At 43.3% G+C, this 23,948-nt stretch overlaps 1 protein-coding gene across 1 annotated transcript; it reads right to left on the minus strand.

Moving 5' to 3' along the window:
- Nucleotides 1–247: 247 nt before the first annotated feature.
- SSPN (sarcospan) lies at nt 248–23,342 on the minus strand. Its single transcript, XM_063134260.1, has 4 exons — nt 22,984–23,342; nt 10,680–10,766; nt 3,500–4,088; nt 248–3,000 (listed from the first exon to the last, which is right to left on the minus strand). The coding sequence occupies exons 1-3, from the start codon at nt 23,287–23,289 to the stop codon at nt 3,723–3,725; spliced, it is 759 nt and encodes a 252-aa protein (XP_062990330.1). The 5' UTR covers nt 23,290–23,342; the 3' UTR covers nt 248–3,000; nt 3,500–3,722.
- Nucleotides 23,343–23,948: the final 606 nt, after the last annotated feature.

The following is a 23,948-nucleotide window of genomic DNA, read 5'->3' on the forward strand; positions in this document are numbered from 1 at the left end:
CTAGCAGGACTCTTCTAATATTAAGCAAACCCTATAGATGCTTTTGAACTGTGGTGTTGGAAGGAAATTCTGAGAGTGCCTTGGACTGCAAGAAGATCAAACCAGTCCATACTCCAGGAAATAAAGCCAGACTGCTCACTTGAGGGAATGGTATTAAAGGCAAAACTGAAGTACTTTGGCCATATAATGAGAAGACAGGATACCCTGGAGAAGAGGCTGATTGCTAGGGAAAGTGGAAGGCAAAAGGAAGAGGGGCCGACCAAGGACAAGATGGATGGGTGATATTCTGGAGGTGACGGACTCGACCTTGTGGGAGCTAGGGGGAGCAATGGCTGACAGAAAGCTCTGGCGTGGGCTGGTCCATGAAATCACGAAGAGTCGGAAGCGACTGAACGAATAAACAACAACAAAATAGATCCCATGGTATTCCCTCATGTCTTTAGATCATTATTGATTTCATAATTCATTATTTCTTTTGTATTCTACAAAAGCTAAATTTCCAGCAAACAAATTGCTCTTCTCCTCACCTTCTTGAGTTGCACATTTTTTCCAGCTACATTATATTTTTGGTTAGTACTATCTCCAGATAATACTAAATTTAGGGAATATATAAACTCCCTCTCCCCAGGGAATACTGGAACATGTAGCTCTGCGAAGAGGACTTGGGATCTTTAATGGAGAATTCTTAGCATGTTCACCTAACCACATTTCCTAGGATTCCTAGAAGTCAAGATAGCTAAACTAATATACAATCAATATAGATTTTAGTGTTGAGATGGCAATATAATTAACAAAACCAATTAGAACCCATTGTTGGTTCAGTTTAACTCAATTAAAACTATTTGCTGTTGTGCGTGCATGGGATTTTTTTTTAACCCTACAAAGTTTTCCCCAGCATGAAAAGCATTATAGCAGAAAACTAGCAAGTTGTGTGCATTTTTTAAAAAAGTTCATAGGAAAACACGGGAACAAACTGAAGGTATATAATCTCATCTGCTCTGGCTTTTTGAGTCTTAAATATTTGATCTATCTCTTTCTTCAGTTATAAAATGTATCAGCATGTTATTTATTAATGCTATTGGGGGTTTGGAGGGAAAATAAGAGATGGTATTGAGTCTTATCAGTATCTTTAAACATTGTAAGAGTGAAATCCTATGGGGGGGGGGAACCCTACAAGTTATAGGGCATTTTTCTGTCTAAACATCCATAGGATTGCACCCTATGGCTACATTCTGAATCTTATTGATTTCAGTGGGAATTAGAATACAAATCCAGATCCAATGAAGCCAATGGAATTTTCACCATTAACTTCCATAGGATTAAGAACCCTAAACAGGTTCCTTTTGTGTTTTTAAAAATCTGAATTGTGCCCAATGGCTAATTTTAAAAATGTGATTTTAACAGTATGACTTTGTGTCACTGCTAATACATGACCAAAGATTAATATAATGTAAACCATCACACAAATGACCAAACAATAATCAACTTAAACTAGAGTTCTTAAAGATTTATATACATCCCCTAGACAAAAATTTCTCGATTACATTCTTCATTATCTTTCTAACCAACCTTCCCTTGAGCAAATCTGTATCGTGCTGGCTGGCAATAATGTATTTATTACTGCTCTGGTTGCAAAATTTGCCTTGGCTGCAAGTAAGTGGAGAGAGCTGGGCATCAAGACCATTTACAAGTTTCATACTGGGGAGCTAGAGATTTTGCCCTTTTTACATGTGCTGAGCCCACTGGGGAGCTCTTAATTTATGTTCACGTGACTTTTCATTTTTATATTCTTGTATTTTTGTTTACTATTTTTATTTTAAATTATTTATTTTTATTCCATTTACTTTAGCTCATCTTTTTACTTGTATTTTATGTTTCTAACTATGTCAAATTGTGACGGCTTATCGCTTTTAGCAATAAAGATTACATTCATTCATTCATTCATTCATTCATTCATTCAAAGATTTGCCATGTTGGCGCCTCTGATCATGTGTCTGACCATGAAATTAAACCTAGGCTTACTTTGTAAGAATGCTACCTCTTTCCTGGGGGGAGCAGTCTGTGTGTGATAGGGTGTACGTGGGGAGCATTGGGATGCCAACAACATCTGTGGTGGATTCAGCTGTGTACAAATCCAACCCGATTCACCATTGCTGGGACTTCTCCCAGCAACCTTCACCATGCATAATTAAATTAACACCAGAAGTGAATTTATCAGGCATTTGACCTATTTATGCCAATGCTATATGGAAGCATATGTGAGAGCCAGGAGGACATTCTGCAGCTCCTTGTTTGTTAGTTTGTTTGTTTGTAATCATAAGGCTGGTTGCAGTGGGACTGCATATCTTCCAGATGGGAGATTGTCTAGGTAGGTTGTGTGGCTACGCATCGCATCGGTAAAATGCAGTGAGATGGGTATAACTAGCATTGTACATAATCCTACAGTTTGCCTCAACCATCTCAGCAGAAGATATACCTGTCATTATTTGGAGCAACCATGGAGGAGAAGGCAATGAAGATGCTGGGGTAAATATAAACTGGGCCATAATCTATGCAGTTCTATGAATCAAAAACCTCTGTGTGTGTGTGTGTGTGTGAGAGAGAGAGAGAGAGAGAGAGAGAGAGAGAGAGAGAGAGAGAGAGCATGTGTGAAAGATATTTTTGGGAAAGGGTTTGTACAAACATGGGGCTTCCCTTTTTTGTGTCTAATCCAGGGTAGTTGCCCTTGGTCCCCATGTTACACTAGAAGTAGGCCACACAACCCATTAAGCTACTAATACCTAGAGGTAACTACAATGGGCTAAAACATAGTCACCCCAATGCAGCTCTGGTTCACCTTAAAATGGTACTTAGCCAGGACAGGATGCACTGGGGTGGAAGTGAGCCATGAAAGCAATGCCACACAGATAGATGGCACCCAGATTTCAAAGCCTGTTCCCAGTGCACATTTAAATAATGCCCGCAGTTCCTGATCCAGCAAGAGGTTCAGGCGCGAGTCTCCTTAACTAGGGTGACCATATTTTGGAAACCAAAAAGGAGGACAACATGGTCGCCATGTTAAAATTATTTTTAAAAAATAATTTTAAAACCTCAAACTTTTTTAAAAATCCTAAAACTCAATGGATGGACAGATCTGTTTCAAACTTGGCATAGCTAAAGTCCTTGTTAAGAGCAATCATGGTGCCAAGTTTCATCTCTTTATCTTTAAAAATGACAATTTAAAAAATAATAATGTTAAAACCTCAATTTTTAAAAAATCCCTAAAAAATCAACGGATAAACGGATCTGTTTCAAATTTGGTATGACTAAAGCCCTTCCTAAGAGCTACCATCGTGCCAAGTTTCATGTCATTATCTTAAAAAATGATGGAGTTATAAGCATTTTTGTTAATTCCCATTAGAGCTGCTCTTTGGAGAAAATCCGGATTTCCCCTCCCCCTCCCGGATTTGTCATCAAAAAACGGACAAATCCAGGCAAATCCGGTCATATGTCACCCTACCTTAACTCTGTGGTGCATCTGGGGATGTGGCAAAGGGCCTGGCCATAGTTATCATAGCAATTTCCCATAATACAATTCCCTTAATTTATCTGAACCAATATATTCATTAAGCATGAGTTCCTTGTCTCTCTCTCATCCCCAGTTTTATAAACAGTCATCCATTTGGTGGTGAGATATGATGATATACTATTGCTCTTCTCAATACCTTCCCCTTATTAAGCCCCTATACTTTCTGTTGCTGAATGCCAGTAGTAGTTAATGAGTACAACCGGATGCCCACGTAGAAGACCTGATATCTGTCTTTCCACATCACAAAACATGCTGCAAAGCCCACAATGGCTGCAAGGAGGTTGAGCACTATTTGGATCAGCAAGTAAAGGTTGAAAGTACCGGTGATGTCATTACAGTCAGATACGTTCTGGTACATGAAGGTTCTGCTCAGGGGATCCACTGTGTCCAGTTTACACTGACAGGTCTCCGGGACGGTTTCGCAGGTAAACTGTGTGATCTGCGAATAACGGTAGGAGGCAAAAGCCACAGCCAAAACACAGACAATCACACTCAGAGCGCTCAGCAGGAAGTATACAACCTGGAAAGGAAACACAAGAAACATTTTTTTAGGACTACATCCAACAGTGGCTGTGTTACAGCGAAGGCACCAAATTTGGAGATGGTTGACATTTCTATGTGAAGTCTTGGATGTCTTTTGTGAATGTCTGAAAATAGGTGTCGATTTTCCGACTGCAAATGCTGCCGATCACGTTTAGTGACTGTCAAAATTCACCAGTGCATTTTGAAGAATTTAGATGTTCACACGTTTTTTCTGGCTCATCCACAGAGGCAAGACATCACTTGATGCTGCAACAAATGAACAAGGAACACACATGTGGTGAACCGACCTTGAATCAAAGGAGCTAAGGAAAAAAATTGCACTTCTGAAAAGCAGAATTTCAAAGAGACAAATCTTTAAAGTGGGAGAACTCTGGGGAGTTAATAAAGCCAGTGTGGTGTAACAGCTAATGGTGTGAGCTAGGTGGCCTTAGGGTGGCTGCAGACGGAGGGCTCCCAGCACTACCAATGAGGAGGCACTGAGCAGTTATTCTGTCATTTTCTCCTTATCTGATTTTCTGTGGGAAGAAAAAAGAAGGGAAAATGGAAGGGTTACGAGTTGAAGATAATGATGTCTGGACCCCCCGTAAATTCCATGGTTGAGCCAGGGTGTTAGCAGGATAAAAACCTTGTCTGGAAGCATCCTTATGCAAAATGAAAAGGCATAAGAGGGCAGTACTAGATGCCAAAATCCAACAAAACCAGAAGCATATCTCAAGTCGTACTACAAAATATTCATTTATTATAGAACCACTTGAAATAACTTGCGATGGCTGGTACATTTCACGTCTGAGGCTCCATTTGGAAGTAACACTAAAGTAGGGCAGGGTTATGCTGAACGAGCCCCAGGCTTGTACATTCCCCCTTCCATTGCCGACCCCGGCATGGCTGCAAGGAGGAGAGTGGAAATACGTTCTTATGTTTTCAGATCAACATTCTGTTTCCAACACTTGCGAGCCAGATGCTCCCGGTGGGCCATGAGAAGGTAAATACATGTACTACTTAAACGTTAGCTAATAGGTATTATTAAGAACATAAGGAGAGCCGTGCTGGATCGGACCAAAGCCTATCAAGTCCACCATCCTATTTCCCATGGTGGCCCACCAGATGCCTATGGCAATAGCCCTCTCCTGCTGTTGTTATTTCATAGTCATCAAGACTAATTGTTGTTGATATCCTTATCCTTCATAGATTTGTCTAATCCCCTTTTATACTCATCTAAGTTGGTAGTCATCACTACTTCTGGTAGCAAATTCCATAGCTGAACTATGCACTGTGTGAGGAAGCACTTTCATTTTGTCTGTTCTGAATTTTCCACCAGTCAGGTCCATTGGATGACCCCACGTTCTAGTATTGTGAGAGATGGAGAAAAACATCCTTCTATCCACTTTCTCCATACCATGTTCAGAGTGATCATTTTGGATAATTTGATGTCATCCACAAACCTGGCCACCTCGCTGCTCACTCCTAACTTCAGCTAATTTATCAATGAGTTAAAAAGCACCCGTCCCAATACAGATAATTGGGGGGGACCCCATTGTGAGAACTGACCATGTATTCCTACTGTCTGCTTTCTGTTTTTTAAAACAGTTACTGATCCATAAGAGAACCCTTCCTCTTAACCCATGACTGCTAAGCTTACTCAGGATGCCATTAAATTATTTAACTAGTTTGTGAAATCACTAAAACAAAAACAAACACCCAACAACACTGTTGATGAAACTAGGATCCCTCAAACAACCATGTGCATATAATGTGTTAACTTATTTATGCACATGGGCAAACATGGATGAACCACATTGTTTGAACACACCGCATGGGTTTGATGTAACCTGAGATGTAGTAAGCAATAAGGAAACTGTTTATATATCACATCACAGAATGCTGGACTAGATGGACCTTACTATGTTCTTACTGCATCCAAGAGTGGGCCTTTGGATTGCACTGAACATTGCTCGCCCTGCCCCACCTCATGCACACTAAAATCTCCATGCTCCCTTCTCCGCTGAAACCCCAAAAGCCCAATAACACCATATGTTTACTGTATTAATTGACTCGGCTTTTCTAATCTGGATTGCATCAACATTGCTCTTTGTGTGTATGTAATATAAGCACTACCTTCCAATTAGCTAAAATGTTGGATATTGTTTAAGAATATAATCAGAGCCCTGCTAGGTAAGACCAAAGATCCATCAATATAGTTTAGCATCGTCTTTCTAACTGCTGGGTTCTACCAGGATTCTCACAAACAAGACATACAGGCAATAACCCTCTCCATTCTTCATCCCCAACATTTAATATTCAGATGTCTACAGCCTCTGAATAGGATGCTTCTATATAGCTATCATCACTAATAGCTGCTGACTAAGTTGTCTACGTCTTTTTAAAAACCATTTCAGTTAGTGGCAGCAAATCCCATAAGTGAATTACGCATTGTATGAAAAAAAAACACCCACCCTGCTTTCTTTTGTCTGTCATGAATCTACTGTCAACCAATCTCACTGAATGACCCCACTTTTTAGTATTATGAAAGAAGGTGAACAAATTCTCTCTACTCAGTATCACCCTCATTTCGTTTTCAGCTTCTTATATATCCGTCAGCAACATGACATGGTTGAGAATGTGTTTCTTTAAATAGTTCTGTTTTTTGCGGTCACAGCACGAGCCAACTATCAATACAAAAGCAATTTTGTGACCTTGATGTTCCAAGTGTGTGCATCTTGATAAAATCCATAGGCCAGGTATATTTGTCTTCCATCTACTGTATGAATCAATCTTTCTGTTTGTGACTCAGTTTTGGGGGGGGGGGGGAATAGCCAGGTTTATTGATGGTATTTGAAGCAATTGCATATGTTCTGTCCTCAAACTAACTCAAAATGCCCAGGATTTTATTTTGCAGACTCTGTTGAAATCAAGTAAGTATATTGTGGAAGTTAAAACCAACCAACCCAAAACCAGGGGAGAGGCAATTTTAACTAAAATTCTGTACTTTTGGTAATAAGGTTGCATTTGAAAAAATGAGAGCAGGTGCTTTTTCTTTTTAAAAAATACATAGGAAAAGGAGCAGCTAACAACAAAGGACCAAACTAGGCAAAATATCAGAAGATCTTTGACTGAATTGTGTGCAAGTTTTATAAATGAAAAATGCAGCTGTGAGGAGGAGGAACCGATTTGGATTGGGACTGCAGAACTGGAGGAAGGGGTTAACCCTTCTAGTTGCACCCTAAAAGGGGGGGGGGAATGTCTGACAAATTCTTAAAACAAATGTCTTAAAACATATTTGATAACAATCGCTAACTGTGCGTCCATGTTATGTTGTTCCTAAAAGTCTTGTCCTGTCCTCTCACATTGGCATAAATCACACACATTATGAAGTTAATGGAGTTAGTTTGGGCGGTGTTTCCCATGATTCGGATTGCTGAAGCCTGGGCTGACCCAACCATCAGGCAGTGAACCTGCTTCTTCAGGCAGCAGATAAGCAATGGGGGTAAGCAACAGTAAGATGTTGGAGGCCAGAGCACTGTCTGCCAGGCAGCCTGCCCTGCCTCGTCTGAGGTAAACTTCTGCCCTCAAGTATGGTGGAGGATCCTGTCCCATCACCACCATTGATTCAACTGCCAGTCCTGTCAGCTTCTATACACGAAATGTGGGGGAGAACATCTTGTCTTTCGCCTCAGGCAGCAAAATATCTTTGGCCAGCCCTGGCTGAGGAGACATTCTGTTCTGAATTAAAAATGGAAGCAAGCTTCAGCCTTGTACCACAAAAGGTTTACTCTGAAAATGCGTAACAGTAACAATGAGATTGGCCTCAGAGAAGCCCATTCTCTACTATGTGTGTCACTGCTCCGGGCGTAGCTTCTCTGAGGGCAGATAATTCTGGCATATGTCTGCATCACAAGTGATTGAATGATTCAATCGCAGCTGCTCCCCCGCTCCTGCTAAAAGCAGAGGTACAACAGAATTAGCCATCACCCAGTGTAGCCATCCCCTGTGCCTGGAACAGAGAGCTCAAAGGAGCCTTTAATGATTTAACTCTTTAGCACTAGCAGTTCCCTTGTGCTACAATAATATGCCCCATTTTGCTCTAATCCTAATACAGTTATACAAAGTTCTATATCAATATAAGCTATTATGAACTATTATCAGGACCGTCCCTACTATAAGGAAGACTGAGTCAGTTGCTTCAGACAGCAGATGCTGGAGGAGGGTGTGCAGGTAGCAGCTACAGAGTGTTGGAGGACAGAGGGAGGGGTGTGTGTGTGTGTGTGTTGACCTATCCTATGCCCCTTACAGTAGCCTGCTGCCCTCAGGTGTGGTGGAGAATGCTGTTTTCTCACCAGTGTTGAAATAAGATTCAACTGCCAGTCCAGTTGACTTCTATACATGGAATGGGACGGACGGCATACTATGTTGCCCTTTCCTTCACGCAGCAAAATGTAGGAGCTTTGTTATCCATATTCAACCTCCTGCACTAGCCACCTAAATTAGAAGACCAGCTCTGGAGAAAATATTCTAGACCCTTCTGGGCTGGATCTAATATTGACAGATTTAAATATCACACCAGGCAACAATTAAGGGACCTGTGTTGGGTTCTATGTGGGCATCATGTTTAAACCAAGAGAGAGAAATCTTTGGCCATCTCAACTAAACTAAGGGAAATAGCACCCTCCACAAATTTCTGAGAAGCTCAATTATTTTTAAGTTAGCATATGTAGATATATACAAGCATATGCAAACTCTATGCAAATTTGAATCCTATGGGCCTGGCACTTGATTCATTTAAGAGCCTAGCAATATGCCTTATGGAAGATCTGTCAGTCTATCAATGGCTATTTATTCTAATGGCTCTATGGAGCCTCAAGGTTTAGTGGCAGTATTCCACTGCATAGTAGTCACTGGTGAACAATGGCAGAAGATGGTGACTGTCCTCATGTCCTGCTTGTGGGCTTTGCAGTGGTTGGCCACTGCAGGAAACTTGATCCTGGACTGCATAGGCCTTTGGTCTGATCCAGCAGGGCTCTCCTTATGTCCTCATGGTGTGCAAAAATCATACTTTGTGAACCGCCCAGAGAGCTTCAGCTATTGGGCAGTATAAAAATGCAATAAATAAATACCTCTCGCATGTAAAATTTAGGTTATCAACCACTTTAAAATGTATATACACAGCCTTCAAGGCAATCCTTCAAGGCACAGACAATCATGTGACCTTTTAGGCAAGAGCTATTACCCAGTTAATGTTTAGTGCATGCTTTCAGAGACTGGAGGGACAGAACATTTTCCGCATGCCAAATTGAGGAGAATGGGGTTGGGTGATCAAAGCAGTTTAGGAAGAAGCACGCGGTAACCCTGAGATCCCATCAGCAGATGAGTCACATGATGGACCCAGAAGCAATTCCAAAACTGCACACATGTCAGAGCAGAGGAGCATGAGATAAGCACAGTCTGGCAATTGCAAGATAAACGGAAAGGAGAAGAGAAAGGGGTGCATTGGACTGCGAATGTTTCTCTTTCAGTTTCACTGCCCAAAAAACTAAACGAAAATCAAGACATGAAGCAAAATCCTAATCATACCTTGGTATGGTGTCCATGCTATCAAGTGAGGGCTGTGTATATCTTCATTCAAACAATAATTTTGGTGCGAAAGAAACTGGCACTCTGAGCCAAAAAGCCGACCGTCTGCAAATATAGCCCCCAAGGTGGCCATCAAAAAATGTAATTCTGGCATACAGCAGGGAAAGCCTCTGGTACACTGTTCCACAGGAGTGATCCATTTTTTAAAAGCCACCAGAACACTGATATGCACAGGGCAGTTCTTTCAAAATGGTGCCAAGCTCCTTGCTTGCTACAAATACCAACACCATTCACTGCCTCTCCCTTGAAAACCCCATCCCAACAACAACACCTCAGGTGTTGGTACAAAATGTGGCTTCCACTGAGCAGGAAGTAACAAAACAGAGCCTCACTGGTTAGTAACAATCAACCAGGAGACCTTTCTCCCTTATCAACCTGCTCGGTCATTGAGGTCATCTCAGGGCATGTTCCTGGTGGTTCTACATGGACTTATGGTCTGATTGGAGTCCTCCAGGAGAAGAGCCTTCAATGTGGTGGCCCCTTCCTACAGAATTCCCTGTCTTTGGAAGTCAGGCAGGCTCCAATGTTGTATTGCTTTCAGTGCCTTCTGAAAACATTGTTGTTCCAGGAAGCTTTCCCATGGTTTTGTCTGAACCATGTTCTTTTAAAAATATAGTTTTAATGATGTTTTTATTCTTTTATTTGTTCACTGCTCCGAAATCTTCAGATAGGGAGCAGTATATAAATATTGTAAATAAAATAATAAATAAATTGTTGGCTACGCTGTCAGTTAAAATGTGTGAACTTCTGCAAGGAGCTGAATTCTTCAATCTGCATGTATTTGCCTACTTTAAAAAAGTATTCTGCTTTTGTTAGTCATGGGGCAATATAGCAAGGATAAGTCACTGAAGCCCAAACCTTTTGATCTCTGGAAATCACTCCTCTGGCTTCAGAAGTTAAAAAATATGCTAGGAAAAAGAAACAAAATGAAGCAATGTACCTTGATGGCAAACTGCAAGCAGGTCTTCTCATCTGGTTGGTAAGAAATGCAAAGCATCACTAGTCCCAGTATGGCCACCACACAGACCTGCAAAAGATAAAATGAAATTGAAATTAAATTTTAAGAACTGTGCTTGGGGAGAGGGAGGGGAGGAAGGCTGTGGCAGACCAAAACATCTCATTTCCAATACAAAATATCAGGCACCTAATGCCTGTATGTATTATTTCATTTCTTAACTTGAGTTATTTAGGTGCAACATAAAGTACAACATAAAAGAAGGACGCAGACAAGCTGGAGCGTGTTCAGAGGAGGGCAACTAGGATGATCAGGGGTCTGGAAACAAAGCCCTATGAAGAGAGACTGAAAGAACTGGTCATGTTTAGCCTGGAGAAGAGAAGATTGTGGGGAGACATGATAGCACTCTTCAAATACTTAAAAGGTTGTCACACAGAGGAGGGCCAGGATCTCTTCTCGATCCTCCCAGAGTGCAGGACACGGAATAACAGGCTCAAGTTAAAGGAAGCCAGTTTCCAGCTGGACATCAGGAAAAACTTCCTGACTGTTAGAGCAGTACGACAATGGAATCAGTTACCTAGGGAGGTGGTGGGCTCTCCCACACTAGAGGCCTTCAAGAGGCAGCTGGACAAGCATCTGTCAGGGATGCTTTAGGGTGGATTCCTGCATTGAGCAGGGGGTTGGACTCGATGGCCTTGTAGGCCCCTTCCAACTCTGCTATTCTATGATTCTATGATTCTATGAAAAATAGAATATCTAAGCGCAAGTAATTGCAAGATAAAAGTACTTTCATCAGCAAAAATAAAACCGATCTAAAATTGATATAGCAGCCCAAATATACAATACAGTCCAGATTTTAAATACGCTGCTGGTGTGAATAAGATCCTCACCTACTGCTGAAAAGATCATAAGAAAGGCACCAAGTGATTCTCTCTGAGGAGGCCATTTCACAGGGTGCCACAACTGAGAAGGCCCTGTCCCTGGTAGCTACCCACCTCACATAATCAGCCCTTCTGCCATCATTGCCAATGGAAATGTTGACTTATGTCACTATCTACATCATGATGTTAACCTGAGCCCTATTGAATTGGCCGGACACATCTTCTGATGTGAATGGGGATCCATATCTAAGACTAGCAGTTGTTAGATGTGCCTAGTTGTCAGCAATCCTAGCTCAATTTGGGAAGGCTATCAAAGTCTACTAATTCTGATAGCTATGTTCAACCTTTAGTAGCAGAGGCAGTAAGCCTAAGTACACCAGTTGCTGGAGAACATGGATGGGAGGGTGCTGTTGCACTCATATCCTACTTATGGGTTCCTGGTCAACAGCTGGTTGGCCACTGTGTGAACAGAATGCTGGACTAGATGCACCCTTGGTCTGATCCAGCATAGTTCTTAATGTTCCCATGTTCACAGGTTTTTAATGCACTAGGAGAACCTAAAAATCCTTTTTGTCCTTCCCATGACCATGGTAAGTACAAAGAAAGGGGTGTCTGTACCGTGGACAATGATGGCTTTATCACACTTCCTTAACAGTACAGTCTTACGGATATCTACTTGAAAGGAAGCCCCACTGAATTCAACGGGGCATTACTCCCTAGGAAGTGTGCTTAGAATTGTAGCCATGCAGTGCAATTCTAAGCATGTTTCCTTGAGAGTAAGTCTCCTGAAGTTCAATGTGACTTACTCCCTGATACATGTGCTTAGAATTGTTTGTTGTTGTTTATTCGTTCAATCGATCATCTGTAAACAGCCATCAGAATCTTCCCCTTCAAATGTCATGATCCCTATTATTATTTTCTTGAGAGTATAAATTTAGTTTAACAGGACACTTTTCCAGGTCCAGCTATGGATTTCTCATCAGAACTTCAGTGGTTAAAAACAGATACCTTGGCCATGAAAGTTTCGTTTCATGTCATTTCAGGAAATTAGTTTGCCTGAGAACACAGAAACACACCAGTATGTTATTTAATTTTTCTTTTCGTCACATGCATTTATATTCTGGTCCTCCCCGTTATATATCGTCGACAGGAGAAGCTGACAGGGTTGTCAAGGGAAAAATACCATTAATGGTGAGGGTCCATCCAGAGCTGTCCTTCCTAGGCCCTTACAGACCTACTGCTTTCCTGGTTTAATCCTCTACGTCCTTGTTCTTTACCATCTCCATGACACTTTTAATTCAATTAACATCTGCATAATGCTCAGGTCTTAAAATGAGATCATATCTAGCGACAGTCAAATGATAAATAAACCTTGGACGACAACAGAAGTAGTCCGAGAGCTGCACTATAGAAATAACAGGCTGAAAATACTCTGAGCTCGTTCACAGAGGGCCATGGTGTCCAAGCCCTAAGCGCAGAGAAGTGTATCCACTGATCTACCACAGACATGTGACATCTACATAATCCGTCCTTGCAGAAATTGCAGGGCTGTAGCCACCCACTGACTGATTTGACTGACAGGAATATTTAAAATCAGGCTTGTCTCTCAACTTACAATTTCCAAGGGGGCTTCCGATAGTACCGTAAAATCAAAATTACCATAGCAAATAAACAAACAAACAAGCAAACATACCAAAAAGTTTAAAAAGTGGTCTACAAAAAAGCAGTAGCAAATAGACACACCAAAGCAATACAAGAAGAGCAGAAGCTCAAGTCTTAAAAGCCCAAGTCTTAAAACCTGGCAGCTGAAAGCTGAGAACATTAGTACCCGGGGATGGTGGCCAGTACTCCTCTTTTACAGAGGGCAGTCCTCTGTTTGAAGGGGTGTCCAGTCCAGTTTAAATAAGAACCATTGTCCTTGAACAGTTAACACCTGAAAAGCCAGGCACACAGGTAACCTGGTCTGTCTTCCACTCTATGGTGAGATGTAATGTATTTTTATTTAAATTACAATAATTATTTTTGAATTTGCATATATATATATATATATATATATATATATATACACACACACACACACACACACACACACACACATACACATATGCAACTGTTATGCAAATCACTGTCCTTTTTTGGGGTAGGCTTAGAGGCCTTTTTATAAAGTGTAAGCCTAATGCTTAGAAAGTATGGTCAATTTCTGCTAGAAGTGTAGACATTAGACATTGTTTATTGGTGCAATCCATTGTACACTTACAGGGAAGTAAACCCCATTGAACACATTGGGACTTACTTTTGTGCAAACATTAATTGGATTGAGCTGTATCAATTTGTAAGTAGGTTGGAAGAAAAGGAAAGGAACCTCTCGTGCAAGCACTGAGTCATTACTGACTCTTGGAGGGACGCCAGCTTTCCCTGAAATTTTCTTGGCAGGCTTTATAGCGGGGTTGTTTGCCGTTGCCTTCCCCGGACGTTATTACCTTTCCCCCAGCTAACTGGGTACTCATTTTACCAACCTCGGGAGGATGGAAGGCTGAGTTGACCCGAGCCGGCTGCCTGAAACCAGCTTCCGCTGGGATCGAACTCAGGCCGTGGGGAGAGTTTCAGCAGCAGAAACTGCTGCTTTACCACTCTGCACCACACGAGGCTCATAAGTAGGTTGGAGAAAGGGTTATAAATTCTGTACTCTATCCACCTCTTGGATCCACTTCTCAGAGGGGCAGTAATCCTGTGTCTGGGCTGAATCACTTCGGACTACCACTGGGTTTACATGCTTGAATACCTCTCTATAGGAAAACATTCCCTGCACATAGGACTTAAAAGGCCTGTTCAGACTTAATGCCAAACTATACAGAGTTTGGCTTTCTATGAACAAGCCCTGAGGAGAGGCAGGCTCACCTGCTGCACCTTCCATCTTGCTCTACCCCTTGTGTGCAATTCCCGATCTGTGTTTGCACCAAATCATAGTTTGCCTGTTCATCTGAATGGCAAATGTATAGTTTATGCTTGCTTGCAAACCCAGATTGCAAACCAGGGCTTGATTGTGCTTCACCAGCAAGCACAATTATAGTTTGCTTGTTTGGGGAACTGGCATATATGGTTTCATACAAACAAGGATCAGAATCCCAAAGACGAGGTGGAGGCTGCATGCACTAGGGCAGAGCTTTCCAAACGTTTCATGTTGGTGACAAACTTTTTAGACATGCATCATTTCGTAACACAGTAATTCAGTTTTACTAGCAAACCGAAGGTTAAACTAACCCCTTATAAGAGATACAGACACATACATAAATTGTAATAACAAAATGTATGGGGACACAACATATCTCATGAAAACCTTTCATTTATATTTTTAAAAATATATGATTTGCAAGATAATAACATACATTTCCAAGACTTTTCACATTGAACCAATTTTGTCGAGCTGTGATCGAGCGGTGGTTGAGACGGTGTTCTATCAAAAAACTGGACCCATGGAATTTCTGGAATGCGTCACTTCAGGTGCAGCCGTGTCACCGGAAGTGACGTGGAATCAGCTGTTTCGACCTGATTATGCCTACTGCGCATGCGCAGTACCTGTATGATCCCTCGACCGTGGTGTGCATACACGGATACGACGGAAGGGGAATATACTAGTGCACCATACTAATCGGCACCTTTGCTGCGTAAAAATGCATGCAAGTTGGTCTTGCTTATTTCACATAGACTCAGAGGTTTCTCATTACGTTTGCGTGACACACCTACACACTGCAGCTGACACACTAACATGTTGCGACACACAGTTTGGAAAGCTCTGCTCTAGGGTCTCCAACGTGTGACCCACAGCTACCAATGCTCCCATAGACACACTCTTAACATCTGCCAGTCCTCCTCTGATTATGAATCTTTTTAAAAGGTTTTTTTTAATTTTTAAAAAAAGTAACTGGGAGGCCTGCATGCTGCAAAGCAAAGCACTGGCCTCCAGCGTCATCCTTACTGGAGGGGCCATAGCTCAGTGTAATAAGGTAAAAACAGGAGGAGAGCATCCAAACCAGATCAGAAAAAGGAGAAATGAGTTCTCAGGATGCAAATAATTTATTTTCATGAAATGGGGCTTCGTGAAAATAAATTATTTGCATCTTGAGAACCCGTTTTTTCCTTTTTCAGACTCAGTGCAATAAGGCACATGCTTTGCATGGAGATGGTCGCAGGTTCGATTCCCAGCTTCTCCAGGTAGGGCAAGGAAAGGAATCCTGCCTGAAGCCCGCTGCCAGTCAGTGTGGACAATACTGGGCTAGATGGACCTGTGGTCTGACTCAGAATAAGGCAGCTTCCTATGACCCTATTTCCAAGAACGCCTCTGAGCTCCAGAGACATTCTTAGAAAAGAAACATGATGGGTGGCTGTTTTGTCATCCCATGTGCTTGCCTGTGTGCATGTGTTTGTGATTCTCTGACCATCACCAGTTTGCCTTCTGTGAAAGTGGTATTTTGTTGTGCTTTGTGGGGGCAAATATGTGAGTCGGGATACAGACCCCACCTCTGCCTTGTGTGCAGTTTCTTGGCCAAGTTACTTATCTCTGAGCATCATCGGTTTGCTTTTAGTGAAATGGATGTTGGAGCAGAAAACTGTGGGTGGTTTTGTATTTTGGAGCTCAGAACCAGCCTCTGTACTTAGGTTCTTTGGAAAGTTACTTTCCTTTGAATCTCACAAGTTTGCCTTATGGGAAATGGGAGTTTTCTGATTGGCTACACTCCCCATGTCAGCCATTTTATGAGTGGGCACCCACCCACCACCTCATTGTAGCCATTTTTGGAGAATGCCAATAACACTTCCTCCAAATTCCAAATGTGCCCACCAACCCCAAAAGGTTGGGGAAGCCCTGGGTTAGCATTATGTCTTAATGGAGAAAGGATTCTAGCCTCTGACATATTCATGCTGTTTGTGCCGGGAATTTTATTTTATGAGAAGCATTCAATCACGCAAACCCACTGAGGGAAAAAAAATCTTATTGCGAATATCCAGATTTTGTCTGTAAAATAAAATAGGAAAATTGAAGAAATGCATTCTAATTGCTACATTTAGTCTGATATCAATTTTGGAAATTGTATGGTATTTTTTAACTGCAGCACCCTAGATTCCTTTTTCTCTACTCTGGAAGTGACTTATTTATGACCTAGAAAGTATGGATTGTTAAACCATAAATTAACTCATACATTTATTTTTGAATTTTTGAATCTTATTACAGGAAGTCAAGTTTTACAAAGAGAGAGAGAGAGAGAATAATGAATCCCAGTTCCATTTTTTGCATGCTGAGAACATTTTGCTCTCACTGGTTCACCGGCTAAATTCTCCTTCATTCATGCTAATGGACTAAAGCACTTGATTTTCAGCATGGAACACTGTGACAGTTTTGCCACTAATAAAGCAAAGATCTTTTCAATAAATCAGCCGCTATTTAGCACATTAGCACTCTCCCTTCACTCTTCTGTCATAGTATGTTAGCAGCAGTCATGGGGACAAAGTCACCCCTGAGGTAATCCCAATAGGGATTCACAAGGATGAGCTTAGTCTATCATCTTTAGCTAACTTCCCCGAAATGGTCTTGAGAATATGTTTCAGAGTCCTTCTATGGCTGGCAAAGTGGAATGTTAGTCAAATACTGGTGCGGGGAGGCGGGGAGGAAGTGTTCTTGAGTGGGATGCTGCTAAAACAAGCACTTGCTGGTATTTTACACCACGTCTCTATGTTCTGCTAGGCTGCCAAGACAGGAATCATTGCTCATTTCTGTCTTAACAAGTGAATGCCAGAAAGAAGCCCAGGCTGCTCTCAAAAAGGAGCACAGATTGGAATACAAACACCTCATTTGGGGAGCCAGACATATGATATCCATTCCCAATTCTGCCCGGGGTGGGTGGGGCTCCTTCCTAATGCTGCCGACTCTGTATGCCGACCTTATCTATTTAAAAGTTGGTTAGCAAAATTAAGTGGGGCACTTTGAGATAAGTGCACAAGGTGTTGTCAGCCTTTGGGGGCCTCTTCTGCTGCCTTGATAGTTCCAGGCTACACCTGTGTACAAGCAGGGTCATCACAGATATGGCTGGAGTCAAGAATGCCACTAACCCATGAATGCTCACTTAAAGATTTGCCTTGAGGGAAGGGATGAAACCAGTTCTAGTGCATGTGGGCACACGCACAAACAAACAGATACAGATAGATAGTAAAGCCCGTGTCGTCATGGGCGCTAGTAGTCCTGCTCCTCAGTCCCCTCACCACAAAGGGACAGATGTAGTTCATGCATAGTGGATCCACCCCCTCTGAAATTTGAATGTGGCGTGATCCCACCCCCTCTCTTGTGCACCCCACTGTGATAGGCCAAGCAGGGCTGTCCATCATGCTGCTGTTGGAAGGGCTGCCCTCCTTGTTTGGCATGGAGGAAATTCATTATTATTAAAGCTTCAACTTTGAATTCCTATTAAAGCTCCAACTTAGAGCAGTACGACAATGGAACCAGTTACCTAGGGAGGTTGTGGGCTCTCCCACACTAGAGGCCTTCAAGAGGCAGCTGGATAGCCATCTCTCAGGGATGCTTTAGACTCGATGGCCTTATAGGCCCCTTCCAACTCTACTATTCTATGATTCTATGATCCTATGAACTTCTTAGAAAGTTCAAAATTTTCTGCACGTCTACTCAGCACAAGCTCAGTTTACGCAAAACTGAGCAAAATTGGTCTGAAAGATCTTGAGTAATAACCCTTATGCTACTGTATGCTTATATAGATATATACATATACACAGGTACACACACACACACTTTCCCTGAGGCAAAAACAGGAGCAAAAGTGAAGGAGTGCTTTACCAGGGACAGGTATTAGAAAAGATGGACAGTTGAAGCATGTGTTAGAGTTCAACTAGGGAAGGAGGCATGCAAGAGGTTGCAAAGGTAAGAGGACTAGATTGTCAGAAAAGAGCAAAAGCCCAGCCTTGTATATATTCAAGGTTAAAACTACAGTCCTAATACATGACCACTCAGAAGTAAGTCCCGTTGGGTTCAATGAGATGTACTCCCAGGTAAGTGTGTATAAGATTAGGCTGCAAATCTAGTAACCTAACCTAGTAACCACTAACCTAGGAGTAAGTCCCACTGAACTCAGTGGGGCTTACTTCTGAGTAGACATGTCAATGGATTTTCCTGGTTTTTAACACCTCAGAAATCAAAATTAGACCAAAATTAATACAACAGATCAGGCAATCACCCCCTTTTTAAAAACACACCACATGCCTGTTTTTGTACGCCATGCCTTGGTTCGTTGTGGGTTATTTAACCCATGATGACCCATAGCATCCACTAGCACTACATTTCATATGAAACCCCACTCGGGGGTTGTCGTGTCATGCAAACCTGGCGAGTGTGGGTTATGCGAGAGTTAATCCTAAAACAGACTAAAACAGGGAGGGCTTTTGTGTCATGTGAAGAGCCCCACAGAGAGATTTGTACCTTTGGCATGTATGCTTGTTACATAGACCCAATTGTTTATAACAATAGCCAGCCTGGATGTTCAAAACCAGCAAGCTGGCCAGCGTTAGAGGTGCCCCAGAAAAAACTAAGGCACAATCCTATGCATGTTTAGACAAAAAGACAAAAAAACACCCTCCTGTAATTCCCAGCATTGCTGGGAGTTGTAGGTTTTGTTGTTGTTTTTTCTGTCTAAACATGCATAGAATTGCACCCTTAGGGCCTTGTTAGACCTGCCGGCTTATGTCGGCAGGGAGGCGGGGCCAAGGCGCGCTACCGTTAGCGCACCTCCCCCTGGCTTCCAGACGGCGGAGATGCAGGGAGGACGGAAGCCCTGCGTCGTCCGCCATTTTTTTTGTTTTGTTTTGTTTAAAGGGGCCGCGGGTGGCCCGAAGACTCCAGAGACGGTAAGTGGGGTTTTTTTGTTTTAAACGGGGGGGGGGGGGGGCGAAGGATGGGGGGGTGGCATGGGGGGGAGGGCGGGTGCAATTGCGCCACCGCCGCCCGAGCAAGCAGCCGAGCGGCGCTTGCCCGGGCAATGCCTGGGATGGGGCGGCATTGCCCGGGCAAGCGCCGCTCGCCTGCTTGCTCGGGCGGCGGCGGCGCGATCGCACCCGCCCTCCCCCGTGCCACCCACCCTCCCATCCTTGCCCCTGCCATCCTTCGCCCCCTCCCCCGCCGATGGGCACAGCGCTCCTATGAGCGCTGTGCCAGGTCCGCAGCTTTTCGCGGCTCCTCGCGAGTAAGCGAGGAGCCACGAAAAGCCGCGGAAGTCTCCACACTTTCCCCAGCCCCAGCCTGAGGCCGGAGCTGGGGAAAAAGCGCGCCATAAGCGCATTGGCTTATGGCGCGTAAGGCCTGTCTCCGGATTCCCCTGTGCGTCATCTGGACGCACAGCAGGGAAGCCGGGTCAGAAGGCGCGCTAAGGCCTCGTCTAGGAAGGCCCTTAGTCTGGGAAACAAAGAGGTGGCAAAGCCTATTATAAGGGGAGCAAGGATTTAACTCTGCTCCTTATTTATATGTGTATTTCACTAACATACTGATAATACTTTATGTTCTGTTGTGCGAATGCAAAACCTACATTGGCTAGAAAGCACACTTGGGCCACAGCTGGACCTAAGGTTTATCTTGGGATCATCCAGGGTTCGCCCCTGCCTGAGCACTGGATCCCCTGTGTGTCACCTAGATGGACAGGTTTGACCCCTGGATGATCCAGGGATAAACCTTAGGTCTAGCTATGGCCTTGATTTTAAAATGGCCTATTGTCTCTCTTGCATCATCAACATTCACTTTTGGAACAAATGGGCAGAAGAGGGGCAGGTTAAGGCAGTTTCAATGCCACAGGTAGGAAGGAACATATACTGAGTCAAACCATTGATCCAACTAGCTCTGTAGCCTCTACAGTGACTAGCCACGGCTCTCAACGTTTTTTTCAGCCATACCAGGAGATGCCGAGATTGAACTAGGAAACTTTTGTTCATGCAATGCGTGTGCTCTGGCACTGAGCTACAGCCCCTCCCATGTGAAAAAGGTCAAAATGGAGGACACTGGTTCAGTATGTATTTCCAGTGATGTCAATCAGACCACCAGATCGGAGAGTGCTCAAGTTGGGGAGACCTGGGTTCGAATTCCGACTCAGGCAGGAAGTTCAAGGACTTTTGGGCAATACTTTTTCTCATCCTAATCTACCTCACAGGATTGTTGTGAAGGTAAATGGGTGGGAGGGAGAGCATGCACAACATCGTGAGCTTCTTGGAAAAAGGATAAAGTGCAATATAAAGCTTATATACACATATTCTGCCACACTCTAGCATGGCCAAGAGACAAAATGATGTAAGTGTTGTGCAAATAAGACAGGGCCGGGAAACATGTGGCCTTCCAGATGTTCTTGGACTGCACCTCCAATCAGCCCTAGCCAGCATAGGATGATGGGAGTTGCAGCCCAATAACATCTGGAGTGCCACACATTACCCATCCCTGAAATAAGAGACAGGTGGGTTCTCTCATCTAAGGTCCTCCTCCGAGTGCCTACTGCGAGGGAAGCTTGGAGGATGGCAACAAGGGAGAGAGAGGGCCTTTTCAGTGGTGGCCTCCCAATTATGGAATGATCTCCCCGATGAGGCTCACCTGGCGCCAACATTATCTTTTCGGCGCCAGGTCAAGACCTTTCTCTTCTCCCAGGCATTTAACAGCATTTAACAACATATGCTAAGTTTGTTTTTTAATGGACCCCAGAACTGTTGTTGTTTAAATGGATACTGTTGTTTTATACTGTTGTTTTTACATTTTGATGGTTTTAAAATTTTGTATACTTTTTAATGTTCACAGTTTTAAACTTTTGTAAACCGCCCAGAGAGCTTTGGCTATGGGGCAGTATATAAATTTAATAAATAAATAAATATAAATAAATCTAGTTCTATGGGGTAATAAAGCACAGACTGCAATCTCACACTGGGATCAGCAGGGACATATTTAGCCCCTACTTTAATGGTGTCCTTGAGTTCATGCCATTGTTTTCTCCCATGGAAGTAGATGGGAGCCCTGGCTATGGGAGCGGTATATAAGTGTAATAAATAAATAAATGGTTGTCAGGCATTCCTTCTTACATCTTCCTCAGGGCCTGGAGGCCATGCATGGTTATGAGGGATCTGGGGACAGAGCCAGGTTTGGAGAAGAAGGCCTGGCACCATCTCTTGTTCCTTCTGGGGCAACTCCCTCAGCAATGGAGGGGATGTGGAAGGAGTGGGGGGACTGGACTGACTGGGTCTCTCTCCCCCTCCCATCCTTGTCAAACCTAATGAGTCTCTATCTAACATAATAAACACATCAGTATGTAGCTGATGTATGGGCTATTCTTTGACTGTGGGTGTCGAGGATGGGGCAACCCAATGATTACTTTATAATACTCAGAATGAATCCCTGCATGCAGATATTCACTTGAAACGTGCACAATTGTTTTAACAATATATATTACAATGCATATAGTGTAGAAAATCAGCTCAAGATAGGACTACACACATACTTCGCTCCATATTTAATCGCTATAAATCAATTCTGAGATACAAGTAAGACCACGGCTAGAGCGAGCCTGAAATCATACTACCCCCAAGTGGATCACGTGTCTATACATGATCACAAACAGCCTCATTGGCTGCTTCCACTCTCTTTTCTCCTCATGCCACAAGGCCACCAAGATAGCGTGCTGCTTGTGACTTTGAATTTCCTGGCTCTGCCTGGCCTGGGACACATTTTGAGAAAGTCTCATACTTGAATTTCAACTGTAACCCTTCAGCTTCACAAGTGGCAAATTGCTATACCAGTTGTGTGTCCCCCCCCAAAAAAAGGGGGTGGGGGAGGGGGAAACAGTTTAAATCATAGCCTTTAAAAAAAAAAACTCCTCACAGTGTGGAAGCTACAAGAACATTTATTCATTTCCCCACATGGTTAGAAATACATCATTTAAATCCCAAACGCTCACTCCTTTCTCTTTTTCACTTTCCTTTAGCCAGTATAAGCGCATAACACCTTTTTTAGCCATAAATATTTGCTTTGCAACCTGGATAGGTAGGTTCTCTCTCTCTCTCTCAGGCATATAGCAAACCCCACCCCCCAAACCAGGCTTCTATGATGCTTGATATAAAATCATAGAGATTTCCATTTCAATAGCAGTTTTCTTTGAACATGTATAGACATATTTTTTTTAAAAAAAATCACTGCAGGACATTCGTTGTTCTTGCTGTTGTCGGTTTTTGTTTTAAATTAGAAGAAGAAAAGAGTTAGCTTAGCTGGAGAATAATAAAGAGTGTAGTAGAGCATGCAGTTGGGGTTAGTCCGAAGTGCAGCATTGCATGCAAGTTGGCATGCCTGTTGGGAAAGGCGCTTCGAATGGAAGAAACGGAGTCGGTATGCTTACAATTATGCCAGCCCAATATGGAGTGTCTCTGACTAGCAGAGAAACGCTGACGCCTGCCATAAGGAAGCCCAGCACCGTTACAGAGGCGCCTAAAGCCAGCTGCAACAAAGCCACCAGCAACGGGAAACGGCAGCCACAGCACGTGTGAACGTCCTCTTCCTGGGCCGCTTTGGGATCCCCTTTGGCTTGCTTCTTTTTCATCGCGGCTTCTTCTTCCTTGGCGGGCTCGCTGCTTTTCTCTTTTTCAGCTTTCCCTGCCTGGTTATTAAGGGACGGGTTGGTCTGAGCTTTCTTCTCTTTCCCCATGTTGATGGACTACTCTCTCTTTCGTGTGCGTGCCGAGGGGCGTGTTTTGGGGGGTTGTTTTTCCCTTCCCTTTTGAATTGCCCCCCCGAAGGTTGCCTTTGTACTGCTGGCTGACTCGTTTCTGGTATTTGAATCGAAGAGGCTGAACAAATATGGAAAACATTTGGAGCGGATTGTCAGAGGCTTCCAAACGCCACATATAGCCCAGAGAAGAGGGGGAATCGAGGGGGGTAATGGACTGCCAACACGCACGAGCGGATCGCCCGGCTTTGGGTTGGTTGATTTGGTCGAGGGAGGTTTGCACGTGAGAACGGGTGCTGGCGTGCGCGTGGGGTGGACCTGGCAGTCTCCCGCCGCGCGATTAACGGGACAGAAGTCCACGCTTGGGAGGAAACTGCCGCCCAATGAGGACTCTGCTTGCCTCGCGTGAGAGAGATGAAGACTTCCCCGTAGCATTTAGGGCGATCGGACGCAAATAATCAGCACCCAGAAAGTATTTCGATGTCTTTTAATTAGCATGCAGGACCAAATGGGGGAGGGGGCGCGTGCGCAGACGCTGAAAAGCAAAAAAACAAAAACAAAAAACACAAACCCAAAAGTGGACAAAGTAGTTTCAGTGTAGGGCGCAAGGGTCAAAGTGCAGTTCGATATTTTGAAAT

Source organism: Elgaria multicarinata, chromosome 9 (assembly GCF_023053635.1).
Source record: "Elgaria multicarinata webbii isolate HBS135686 ecotype San Diego chromosome 9, rElgMul1.1.pri, whole genome shotgun sequence".
Classification (NCBI taxonomy): Eukaryota; Metazoa; Chordata; class Lepidosauria; order Squamata; family Anguidae; genus Elgaria; species Elgaria multicarinata.